A 13,020-nucleotide genomic window follows, 5' to 3' on the forward strand; every position below is an offset into this window, starting at 1 on the left:
AGAGAAACACACACAGACTATGAACCTAGCGCTGTCTCTCAGTCATGACCAAGAAAGTTACCTTCTTGAGGAAGAAGAATCTACCTCAACAATTCTGCTAACTGCTGGATTATAGAATCCGTGAACAACATCACCATCGACAACCACTTCCCCAAACTGATTGTAGCCAACTCCAGTAACCTATGGAACAGGAAACAGGGTCGATAACACACGAAAATCGAGAACCCACAATGCACTGTGCTCATTTACCTCACTTTCCACATCCTGATACTGGTATGGCAGGTATTCAGCAGTGAAATGCATCTAATATTTGGTAGTTAGACCAGATATAGACTTAAGGTTCAGCTCATGATTAACCTAAAGAAATACTCTCCTCTGCTTATAATAGAAAGCTGACAGGAAAATCATGGAAATCTCTGTGCGGAACTAAATTTAAACTCACATAATGCTATATTCCTCTAACATGCTAGCATTTACAAGGAACTCAAAGCTGATACTCCGTTATCTAGCATTTAACACAACCTGCTGAAAGTAACCTCAACAAAAGCATACTGTTGGGGGGGAGGCGGAGAACAACCTTAAACCTAAAAGTACCTCAGCATGCACTCCATCTGAAGTGACCAGATGAGTGACAGTCATCTCATTCTTCGTCAGAGTTCCAGTTTTATCTGAACAAATCACATTGCAGCAGCCTAAAGAACAAATCATTGAATATCATCAAGGGAACCAAGGAGAAAAAAGGGTTGACTCAGAAAATAAATCAAGAGACTGGAACCCTGGCCTAGTTCTCTGAATTTTACAGTGACCAACTCTGGTCATTTTAATTTTTCACATTATGCTTGCTTCATCATAAGGTGAAGTTTCTAAAATTAAATGATAAAAACTAGATTCCACTTCTTAGTTTTTGTATTGCTTTATATCCATTTTATAGAATATAATGTGGGAGGTTTGGAGGGTTCTTACATGTATCAAATCTGTGTAATTTCTCAACCACAAATTTCCAAGATTTTTTTACTTTCTCAATACTAAAATGCAAACTAGAAATTAAGATATATTTTTGAATAGCCTCATTTTCTTTAAAAAAAAATACAAAACTTTACAGTGTATCATGAAGTTACGCTATAGTGTTATAGATAGTATATACTGACTGGTTTTTTTTGTTTGTTTTGGTTTTTTTTGGCCAGTCCTGGGCTTGAGCTCAGGGCCTGAGCACTGGACTTTCTCAAGGCTAGAGCTCTACCACTTGAGCCGCAGAACCACTTCTGGCTTTTTTCTATGTATGTGGTACCGAGGAATCGAACCCGGGTCTGCATGCATGCTAGGCAAACACTTTAACCACTAGGCCAAACTCCCGGCCCCTGTTGTTTTTTTTTTTAATTCCACCAGTCCTGGGCTTGACCTCAGGGCCTGAGCACTGTCCTTGGGCTTCCTCAAGACTAGAGCTCTACCACTTGAGCCACAGCACCACTTCGGGCTTTTGTCTATGTATGTGGTACCAAGGAATCGAACCCGGGTCTTTGTGCGTGCTAGGTAAGCTCTCTACCACTAGGCCAAACTCCCAGCAGCTATATTGACTGTTCTTATCATCAAATTCAAGTATGCTATTTGGAAATCAATATTATTTTCCTTGACATGTCAGAAAATACTAATTTTACTTTATGATTTTACTTGCTATATAGTACTTAAAAAATACCTTGGGAGTTGGGAAGATGGCTTAGTGGCAGAGTGCTTGCCTAGCATGCATGAAACCATAAACAGAAAAGTTGGAAGTGGCACTGTGGCTCAAGGGTAGAGCGTTGGCCTTGAGCAGAAGAAGCTTAGGGACAGCACCCAGGTTTTCACACACACACACACACACACACACACACCCCTCTAGTAGTAGAACATTCCATAAGGCATTATTTCCTGGCGACTTGACCAGTGTGTCACTGCACGGTGTGTCTTCCTTACCCAGCGTTTCCACAATCGGCAATTTCTTCACAATGGCCCTTTTCTTCACCATTCTCATGACTCCAAGGGCAAGTGTCACCGTCACCACAATGGGCAGACCTTCAGGAATCGCAGCTACAGCCAAGCTATAACCAGCACACACACACACACACTGTCAGCTAAAATGGTTACGACTGCAATCATCTGAAGAGGACGTTACTTGGAAACTACAAAACGCGGAATTAAAACTGCTGGCTCTCAAAACTGGGGCTTCTCAAAGAGGAAGGAGAAGTGGCTTTACTGAGTGCCTATTAGCACATTAGTTACAGAGTAGATTCTGAAATAAAATGGCACTGTTTTGTATCCCAGGTTTCACCATGTTTTTACTTGGGTGCTCTGGGTCACTGCCTGCTTAAATAATCAACCTCTCTAGTTCTGTTTCCTCATCTCTCAGGCATGGATAAAAACAGATATCAACATGAAGATGGGTCATTCATGTTGGTAGCAACATTACGTGCAATGTCTAAAAGATGGCCAAATACTATCAACTAATGTATGCCTAAAATGGTGGTATCTTTAAAATGCGGTGACATTCAACCATGAAAAGATGGCATGTGCCATCTGGATGCTGTACCACTACAAGCCATACAAAATTATCAACACAGGCACACAGCGGCAGGCAGCCTTCGAGAAGCTGGTGTATCTGTCCCACATTGTACCAAATGGTTTCTTGGGTCTAACACAGCCTGACGGGATAAGAACAGTCTCCGTTCCTGCTTTAGAGTAAGTGGATTGTTTCTGTCCATAGAAATACAATGTGTTTCCTCATCAATTCAGGAGCATGAGAATTTATAGTACCATCAACGGCTCACAGACTTGAGATTTTTAATTATATGCTTAATCTCGCCCTGTCTTCAGCCCACAATGCTTCCTATCTAGTTCTCTGCATTCATGTATTGATTTGTTTTGTGAAGTGTTCTCTGTCAATTACCCTCTCTGCCATTATGTGCAAAGCAGAAAATCTGAATCACCACCTTCATTCAATGAATGCTTTAACAACAATTAAAAAAAAAGGGGGAGAAGAGGGTAATGGGGACCAAGACATGAGAACGGGTATCAATGTATGTGAATTAATGCACCTTCTATCTGGCAAATATCATGTAACCCTTTTATTAATTACAATAAAAAAAATCAAAAAAAAAAAAGAAAGAAAAGAAGGGCCAGGAACTTGGCCTAGTGGTAGAGTGCCTGCCTAGCATGCACAAAGACCGGGGTTCAATTCCTCAGTACCACATACACAGAAAAGTCAGAAGAGGTGTGGTGGCTCAGGGTAGAACACTAGCCTTGAAGAAAGCCCAAGGACAGTGCTCAGGCCCTGAGCTCAAACCCAGGACTGGCAAAAAAAAAAAAAAAAAAGAAAAAAGAAAGCCTGGTACTAGACGCTCACACCTCACACCTGTAATCCTAGCTACTCAGGAAGCTGAGATCTGAAGACTGCAGTTCAAAGCCAGCCCCGGGCATGTAAGTCTGTGAGACTCTTATCTCCAGTGTACCACCAGAAAACTGGAAGTGATGGTAGACCATTAACCTTGAGCTAAAGAGTTTAGGGACAGCACCCAGGCCACAAGCTCAAGGTCCATAACCAATCCAAAAAAAAGAAGCCTACAAATAGTGTGTCCCTAGACTTCTTTAACATTTTTTAATTGATAATGTGATAATGATAATAGGTAGTAACAATTGAGTTTATCATTGTATCAGCCTTCCAGGAAATTTCATTCGTCTTCATTTTAGTCATATTTAATACATTTGTAAATAAGTATTTAAATCACTCTCAGGGTAATGAGATACCAAGGAATCTCAATAAATAGAAAATTTAGAACATCAGTTATCCAATATTGTATCTTAGATTTACAAAGGAGACCAATACATCCACATTACAGTCAAAAAATTAAATGATTTTTTTCCTATCAAGTCTTATATTTCATATCTAGAAGACCTTGAAGAAAAAGCATAAAAGTGATATGTCTGTTAATCTTTACAAATAGTTGAAATTACTCAAATCCTCAAAACTATAACTGGGTCTGATTATGTCAGTAGTATCTCAAATTCATGCCCCGTGCTTTTCGTTAGTTTTATATTTAACCCTCCCTTTTATTTTTGATTCCAGTCCTGGGTCTTGAACCTCAGGACCTGGGTGCTGTCCCTGAGCTTTTTTGCTCAAGGCTAATACACTATACCCCTTGACCCACAGCTCTACTTCCAGCTTTTGGTGGTTAACTGGAGATAAGCATCTCACAGACTTTGCTACCTGCTGGTTTCAAACCCCACTTCTTAGATCTCAGCCTCCTGAGAAGCTAGGATGACAAGCAGGAGCCACCGGTGCCAAGCTAACTGATCACTTTCACTCTATTTCACTTATTTAGACAGCTAGTCAGTCATGGGGCTTGAACTCTGGGACTGGGTTCTTTCCCTGAGCTCTTTGGCTCACTAAGCCACAGTGCCACTTCTGGCTTTCTGGTGGTTCACTGGAGATAAAAGTCTCATGGACTTTCGTGCCTGGCTGGCTTTAACCGAGATCCTCAGATCTCAGCCTCCTGAGTACCAGGATTACAGGTGTGAGCCATCCAACACACCTTTGAACCACATGCTTCAAAAATGCACTTCTGCTTCTCTAAGTAATATATTCCTTTACTATACCACAGTACCTTTTCCCTTCTTAAGTCATTCTGCCTATTCCTTTCACCTTTTCAGTTTGTCCTGAAACACATAGATTTTTGTTCTAATATTTTACCTTTTACTTCCTAGGCCTACCCCTATTTCTTCCCCATAATATGTGTGAGGTGAGTGTTATGCAATCCTGGGTTATTGATTCTGAATGTCTAGTACATATTTTCTTCTAGACCTAGTATTTGTGTAGATTTTTACTTTCCAGATCACTTTTTCTCGGGGGTTTTCAACTATTTAAGCAGTTATTATACTCATATGGGCTTCATACGATAACTCTATAATGAAATGTAAGCCTAGCAAAGAAGTAAGAGAGGCAAAGAAACTTCATTTATGGACAAGGTATAAGAACTTACCTTACACTAATAGTAAACATTTCTAGGATGTCTTTTCCCAGCAACCAGCCAACCAACATGATGATACCTAGAACAAAACCAAAGAACTAGTTTTTCCCTTCCCCGACAAAAAAACATCTACCAGGCACAGTGGCTCATCTGAAAAGACATCACATTATAGATTCATGAAACTGCAACCTTTAAATTTGTTTTATGTGAACATCTGTTTAGTAACTAGGAAAAAAGTCAGCCTAGAGGCATGGCTGAAGTGGTAGTGCTCCAGCCAAGCAAGCAAGCTGACAAAGCACAAGGCCCCTGGTTCAAGCCTTGCTACCAACACACACACACACACACAGAAGGGATGTAGCTCAGGGGCAAAGCACTTGCTTAGTAAGTACAATGTCCTGGGTTCAATCCCCAGTACCAAAAAAAGAAAAAACATACAGTTTAAAAAAACAGAAATCCATCTGTCCAGGGCAGTGACTATGAAAAGTCAGGATTATTGGCACTCAGAGACTGAAGAATTCCCTAGTGTGCCACTCTATGGAGGGGAGGGGAAGAATCTGTTTCACTGGGTGGGAGTGGGGGATCACTTTGCAAGGTCATCTTGATACCAGTTTTTTTCCTCTTATATGCCAAACACATTGTGTTACTACCAGAGCTTCATTTTATAACACAGATATAAAATACTATAATATATAATATAATATATAATATTATATTTTATAATATAGTCCAGATGTAAAAGAAGGTACTGACCTATTGTTTTTCCAACAGAGGGAAAAATGGTAATGCTTTTTACTTGATGAATTGACCACGGGACAATCCTTAAGGGTGGTTACATTCTGGATTTTCTTATCTATCCGTGGTGTAACCCATAATGCTACTGGAAACGGAGCCAACAGTACATTGCTCTGGCTGTGGTTGCAGCACTGAATTTTAATTGTTTCCCTATGTGAACCTTAGAACAGAACACTGCCAAGGTCGATTCATTTTGATAAATCAATTGTTTCTATGTGATGGCTCTCTACTGAAGTGTAGCTGCTGTGTGGTTGGTTTTCTTTTTTTTTGGTTTGTTTTTGTTTTTGTTTTTCAACCCTGACAAAATAAAGTAAATGTGGAAAAAAAAAAAATCCCAGCCGGGCTCAGTGGCTCTGTAATCTAATCCTAGCTACTCGGGAGGCTGAGATCTGAGGATCAAGGTTCAAAGCCAGACTGGGCACTAAAAACCATGAGATGCTTATCTTCAATTAACCACTAGAAAACCAGAAGTGGCGCTGTGGCACCAGGGATAGGGCAGTAGCCTTGAACTGAAGAGCTCAGGGACAGCACCCAGGCCGAGTTCAAGCCCCATGACCACCAAAAAAGAAAGAAAAAAGTAAAAGTATAATACATACATACTCACTCTTCTCTTACCTATTATACCAAAGGAGTAAAAGGACAGCTGCTTTCCCAAGAGGTCCATGCTCTTCTGTAGAGGGGTTTTGGGCGCCTTGATATATTAGAAAAGAGTGTCAACACAATTAGCTCCAAGCATGACTATGGGAAAAGTAGCTAAAATGGAGCAGAGGGAGATGTGGCCCAAGGAGCAGTGAACAACCAAGACACAAGTACCATAGGAGAGAGGGAATTTTAAATGACAGAACTTATCTTTAATACCCTTAGACCAAGAATATCTTACAGGTTATTTGTCCATCCCGTGTACACACTTGGAGTTACATACAGTTTTTTTTTTTTGGTCAGTTGTGGGACTTGAACTCTGGGCCTGGGTATTGTCCACGAGCGCTTCAGCTCAAGGCTACCACCCTTCCCCTTGAGCCACAGCACCACTTCGGAGAACATATTTGGAAGTACACACCTAATTATACTAATCAACAACTCTATACAGGCACGGTGGCTCACACCTGTAATCCCAGCTACTCAGGAGCTGAGATCTGAGGATAGCAGTTCAAAGCCAGCCTGGATACTAAAGACCATGAGACTCATCTCCAGCTAATCACCAGAAAACCAGAAGTGGGGCTGTGGCTCAAGAGGTAGGGTGGCAGCCTTGAGCTGAAGAGCTCACGAACAGCACCCAGGCCCAGAGTTCAAGCCCCACGACCAACAAAAAAAAAGTCAAATAAATAAATAAAATAATTCTAGGGACACAAGTGTAGCTCAGTGGTAGGGTCCTTAGTGCTAAGTAGTACATGTTAGGCCTTAGCTTTAATCCTTAGTAATCCACACCCCCAAAAAAAGAAGATAAGTCTTCCAAATTAATCTGGTAAAACCAATTTCTAAAAAGAATTTAGCAATATGCAAAAACAACTATTAACCTATTTCTATTCTAAACAATGAATCAAAATCAAAATCTTCATACAGTGGAGTATAAATTCAGGCCTTTCCTTGTGTCATTTTCTCAAATGTTCATCTGAGTTATCTGAATTTTATTTTTTAAGTTGTCTTCATCTTTTTGCATTATGTTTTACATTCTAGAAATGATCATTTCTAAGCAAAAACTGTTTGACATTCAAAATTAAACTTTTTTCTGCAGTATCTTAACCCATGGTTTCTTTTCCTCTAGAGAATTTCCGATTTGAAAGAAAAATATCATTCAGCTATCAAGTACTTACTTCTTCTGCTTGCATCATTTTAAAAACCTCTCCAAATTCAGAATTTTCTCCAGTTCCAATGACAATACCCTAAGAGGAAAATCGGGGGGAAAAAAATCCATTTACATTCAGATGGAATCACTTCCCCCAACCAAAGATGTTTACAAAACAAAAAGCCTTTCATTTCCTTTCTTCAAAGTCTTAACCTCAGACCTGACAAACATATCCCTAAAGTTCCCTCAGTAAATTGATTTCTTATGTTACTATCATTAATAATTTTATTTGGAAACAAATAAATGTTACTACTGAATTTTGAGGCTCATCTTTGCATATGTTAAGATTTTCAGAAATTCAATCTTATACTCAATAGGTAACAGTTGATGTAATTTCTTGTTACCTCCTATGTTGTTGAGTGCTATTCTCGGTGAAATTTGAGAATCCAGGAAACAGAATACTTGAAATCTATCAGTGGGTCAATAATGTGGTTGGAACATCATAACCAGTACTTCACCAGATTAAAATCTTAACTAAATAGAAGAGCACAATACCTGTGAGCCACTGCTTCTCTTTAAAAAGAAAGACAGTGAGAGCTACCCCATCTCTAATCCATGACAGAGCTATCAATAAATTGTCCTTCATACATCTTTATTTCAGGAATATAGATTTTCCCCCCAGTCTCACCAACAGCAATCCTGAGTCAGGTTCAGCTCTGCCTTTTCTTCGTCATACATTTTTCAAGACAGCATGCGTAATATTGGCATGTGAGTATACAGAAAAGCGTAGCGGTCAGGACGGCCCGTATCTAAAGAAGAAAGGAGGACACTCGCCTTTGCCTTGCCGCATCGGACCAGAGTACCCATGAAGGCGATGTTGCTCCTCGAGGCAAGGTCTCCATTGGTGGCAGCTGGCTGGGGGGCCGTCACCTTAGAACAGGGTGTCGTCTCTCCTGTCAGGCTGGACTCATCAATGGAAAGATCCACGGCCTACAGAACAGAGGCAGTCCATGAACTCAAGTTTGAGTTCAAACATCACTATAGCTTGGATTAACGGTGTCTTTCATCTGATCCACTACTCAAGAAAAAGACAGGAGTCAGTTCACACAAAAAGGATTTTAATGAAGTCAACAGAACCTGAGCCGGGTGAAGCACAGTGTTATACCTTAAGACTGTGTTGGACTAAAATTCAAACTAACACGAAGGAAGCTCACGCCTGTAAATCCTAGCTACATAGGGGGCTGGGATCTGAGGATCACAGTTCAAAACCAGCCCAGGCAGTGAAGTCAGGGGCAGTGCCCAGAGTTCAAGTCCCACGACCGAAAACATAGAACAGAAATGCACCTACCCCCAAGCCCTCCCATCAGTCCTGGAGCACTCCGGGCCTGAGTGCTATCCCTGAGCTGTTTTCCCTCATGGCTAGCACCTTACCACTTGAGCCACAGTGTCACTGCCAGTTTTCTAGGGGCTAACTGGACTCAAGAGTCTTTCCAGACTTTCCAACTTTGGCTGGCTTTGAACTTCAATTCTCAGATCTCAGCCTCCTGAGTAGCTAAGGTTATAAGCATGAGCCACCGACACCCAGCATTTACCAGAGTTTTTAAAAGACGAAAGATAGGGCTTCATTGGCCCTGCCAGCTCCTGTTTTCAGCCTTAGCAAAACAATTTGAGAGAATTTTTAGTTAAATCAGGCTTTTCAACAGAAAAAAAAAAAACTATATTCATCTAATATAAAAGTTGATAGAAAAGCACAGGCCTCTTGGGGGTAATTATAAATTCATAATAAAAACTCAGATTATCACAAAAATATAAATACCACCATTCACCATCCTATCTTATTCACTGATCTATTCACTTACTTTCTGGTGATTTGTGTACACATAAGCATGCATCCTAATCATTAGAATGCTCCTGCTCTACCTAATATACAGATTTCCATAAATGGGTACATAGAGGTTTCTCTAAATGGGTAGTCAGGAGATTTTCAGTCACGGACAGGTATACTATCAGGAAACCAAAGGTTTCTATCTGTCCCCATTTAAAATAAGTTATCAAATGTTTCAAATCAACTATGTGTTAATCCTTAAAACTGCTAATGCTTATCTTGTGACTGATATCCCAACAATTTCACTTCTTACACATCCTCCTCCAACTTACCTCAAACAAGCGTAAATCAGCAGGAACTCTGTCCCCCACAGAAAGGCAAACTGTGTCACCTGGAACCAAGTCTCGGGCAAGTGTATGCTCCAATTTTCCTTCCCGTATACTAAGTAAAACAGAAATGACAAGTCAAAGAAAGCAAGCCATGCCACTTATGTAAAAGAAATCATTTCCAGTGGCTTGTCTGAGGAAAAACATCGATATCATCACTTCCAAGGAGATAAGCCAAATAGAAGAACTAAGATGACTTGTTTGTATGCTCTGATGACAGAAAATTCACTGGAAAAGCAGTTCAAATGTAAAATATGAAACTAAAACAACATCCTTAATCATGTGGTTCTGTTCAATGTGGGGATTTTGGCACTCTACTCAGTACAATGATCAGCTCACACAAACATAAAATGTCTGTTGCATGAAACCACCTCGGAAATATTATTAAAACAAGCTGTTTCCTAGAAATATATGTCACCAAATTAAGTCTCTTAATATAGCAATTTAGACATTCAGCTACATTGATAAGAACAGAAACTCTTCATGTTAGACTAACAGTTTGTTCCTTGAGACAAACTGGGGTTACAATGCTTCTTGTACTAGATATACTTGATTTTTTTAAAGGGATTGAAATCTTGCAGGAAAAAAAGGAGGGCCATACCAATGGCATTCTGGTGGCATAAGTTTACTCAGTTCTTCAAGAGATTTTTCTGAACGATATTCCTATTCAAAACAAAACAAACGCAGAATTTAGTACGAACAGAACGCTCACAAAAATTGCAAATACTTATATTCCTGTGAACTCATTCAATTTAGACTCATATACTAATCTTGTATTTAGATTTTTCCAAATTCTTATCTTTTCCTCTACTTTACTTCAATTCCTAACCCATGCAAACATCCCTATCAGACTTTCTAGGTTTTTCTTATTTGTTTGTTTGTTTCGCCAGTTCTAGGCTTGAGCTCAGGGCCTGAGCACTGTCCTTGGACTTTCTCAAGGCTAATGTTCTACCACTTGAGCCTCAGCACCACTTCCGGCTTTTTTCTATGTATGTGGTACCAAGGAATCAAACCTGGGCCTTCGTGCATGCTAGGCAAGCACTCTACCACTAGGCCAAACTCCCAGCCCTCTAGGGTTGTTTTGTTTTGTTTTGTTTTCTGCCAGCCCTGGGGCTTAAACTCAGGGCCTGGGCACTATCCTTGGACACTTTTTGCTCAAGACTAGCGCTCTGCCACTTGAGCCACAGCACCACTTCTAGCTTTTTCTTTTATGTGGTACTGAGGACTCGAACTCAGAGCTTTGTGCATGCTAGGCAAGCACTCTGCCACTAGATCACAACCTGGCCAAACAGGATTTTCTTTTGGAGTATATACATAATGTTAAGTCAAAGCCTGTCCCAAGATTTCTGCTCCTATACTCACAGCTTGTCCTAGCTGTAGGAGTCAATCGAGAGAGAAGTCTGAAAAGCTACTGGTGAAAATCAACACCTAATCTTCCATTTGTAGAACCTGTAACAATGTCTTCTGCCTGCACTAGAGCCACTACTGCTACAAATCTCATTGAAACTTCACTTTCACAGAATTCTTTTTCTGGATGAAAACTTGGGCTAACCTTGTTGGATATGATCTCAGAACCACCATGATTACTCATGAAGGATCAAAGAATTACATGTTCAGTGAGTCTTCCATGTTAGTTCTAGATGAACAGGCTTTCTATGTGAATGTACCTCTACAATTTTTTCTTCCTGTCAAACATCTACCACCACTGGGTGCCAGCGGCTCACACCTGCGATTGTAGCTATATAGGAGGCTGAGCTCAAAGCCAAACCAGGCAGAGAAGTCCAAGAGAGTCTTATCTCCAATAAACTGCCAAAAAAGCCTGAAGTGGTGGTCGTGTTTTGGCTCAAGTGGTGGAAGACTAGCCTTGAGCAAAAAAGCTCACGGACAGCATCAAGGCCCTGAGATCAAACCCCAAGACTAGCTGGGGGGAGGGGGGAAGAAAACTGGTGCTCTGCTCCTCTAGCTGGGCACAAGTTGGGATAACAAATGATCAAATGGATCACATGTTTTTCAGTTGTACCATGTCCGGTAGACTCTGCTCATCAGAAAACATGCATGTCGCATTAACACAAAACAGTTCCCCAAATCTACTCATGACTGGATTTTTTTTTTTTTTTTTTTTTTTTTTTTTTGCCAGTCCTGGGCATAGGTTCAGGGCCAGAGCACTGTCCTGAATTTTCTCAAGACTAGAGCTCTACTGTTTGAGCCTCAGCACCCCTCCTGGCTTTTTTCTATGTATGTGGTACTGAGGAATAGAACCTGGGTCTTCGTGCATGCTAGGCAAGCACTCTACCACTAGGTTAAACTCCCAGCCCATGACTAGACTTTTTTTTTTTAATTAAAGAATTTATTAACATTGATTTTTACATCATATTTCAAATGACATGTTTAACAAACAAGTGTTCAAGAAGGGAATCTATACACAATCACTGGTATTTAGCTTTTAGAACATAATCAAAATTAGGCTAAGGGTTTGTATATCATAGACACATATTAATTTATGAAATAAAATATGTCTATAGAGTCATAGGTTTTTATATCTATGTAGTTATGTTTATATTTCCAATACCATGTCCATAGCATTGGGTATGCAAATATTGAGTCCTCTCTCTTGTACTGTTTGGATCTAATAGCCACATATTAAGGATACCATGCGCCTTTTGTTCCTTTGGTCTTGACTTGTCTCACTCCACCTGATTCGCTCTAGATTCATTCACTTCCCTGCAAATGCCATTATTTTATCTTGTCTGTTAGCTATGTAGAATTCCATTGTGTATATATACCACATTTTCTGTATCCATTCATGTGCAGTAGGGCATCTGGATTGTTTCCATCGCCTGGCTATTGTGAATAGTACAGAGCCATGACTGGACTTTTTAAAGTAAAAACGACTAATGTTTTAATATAGCTACTCTAGCCTTAAGAATGAGCCATAAGTTGAGCTAGGTGCTTTCCTGTATTGATGCAAACTTACCATTTTGGAATATGAATAAAATTTTAAATACTTCATAAGAACTATTATTTAAAAAAAAGTTCCTTAGCTTTATAAAAGCAAAGAATTAGTTGGGTACTGGTGGCTCACACCTGTAATCTTAGCTACTCAGGAGACTGAGATCTGAGGATCACAGTTCAAATTCAAAGTCAGCTCAGGCAGGAAAGTCCATGAGACTTTTTGTCTCCACTAACCACAAGAAAACTGGAAGTGGTGCTGTGGCTCAAAGCGTGAGCGCACCCAGG

At 40.1% G+C, this 13,020-nt stretch overlaps 1 protein-coding gene across 2 annotated transcripts in view; it reads right to left on the minus strand.

The window, feature by feature from the left end:
• The window catches only part of Atp2c1 (ATPase secretory pathway Ca2+ transporting 1), a 62,821-nt gene that overhangs the window by 15,249 nt on the left and 34,552 nt on the right, over positions 1–13,020 (minus strand). For both annotated transcript variants that reach the window (XM_090323436.1, XM_090323437.1), the window contains exons 6-14: positions 10,385–10,446; positions 9,730–9,838; positions 8,407–8,562; positions 7,601–7,669; positions 6,405–6,480; positions 5,010–5,076; positions 1,951–2,075; positions 595–692; positions 85–180 (exon numbers count right to left, since the gene is read on the minus strand). In XM_090323436.1, the coding sequence (XP_090179562.1) occupies positions 85–180; positions 595–692; positions 1,951–2,075; positions 5,010–5,076; positions 6,405–6,480; positions 7,601–7,669; positions 8,407–8,562; positions 9,730–9,838; positions 10,385–10,446 (858 nt within the window). The remainder of the gene's footprint in view (positions 1–84; positions 181–594; positions 693–1,950; positions 2,076–5,009; positions 5,077–6,404; positions 6,481–7,600; positions 7,670–8,406; positions 8,563–9,729; positions 9,839–10,384; positions 10,447–13,020) is intronic.

The sequence above is a fragment of the Megascapheus bottae genome, chromosome 32 (assembly GCF_031878675.1).
Source record: "Megascapheus bottae isolate mThoBot1 chromosome 32, mThoBot2.hap1, whole genome shotgun sequence".
Taxonomy (NCBI): domain Eukaryota; kingdom Metazoa; phylum Chordata; class Mammalia; order Rodentia; family Geomyidae; genus Megascapheus; species Megascapheus bottae.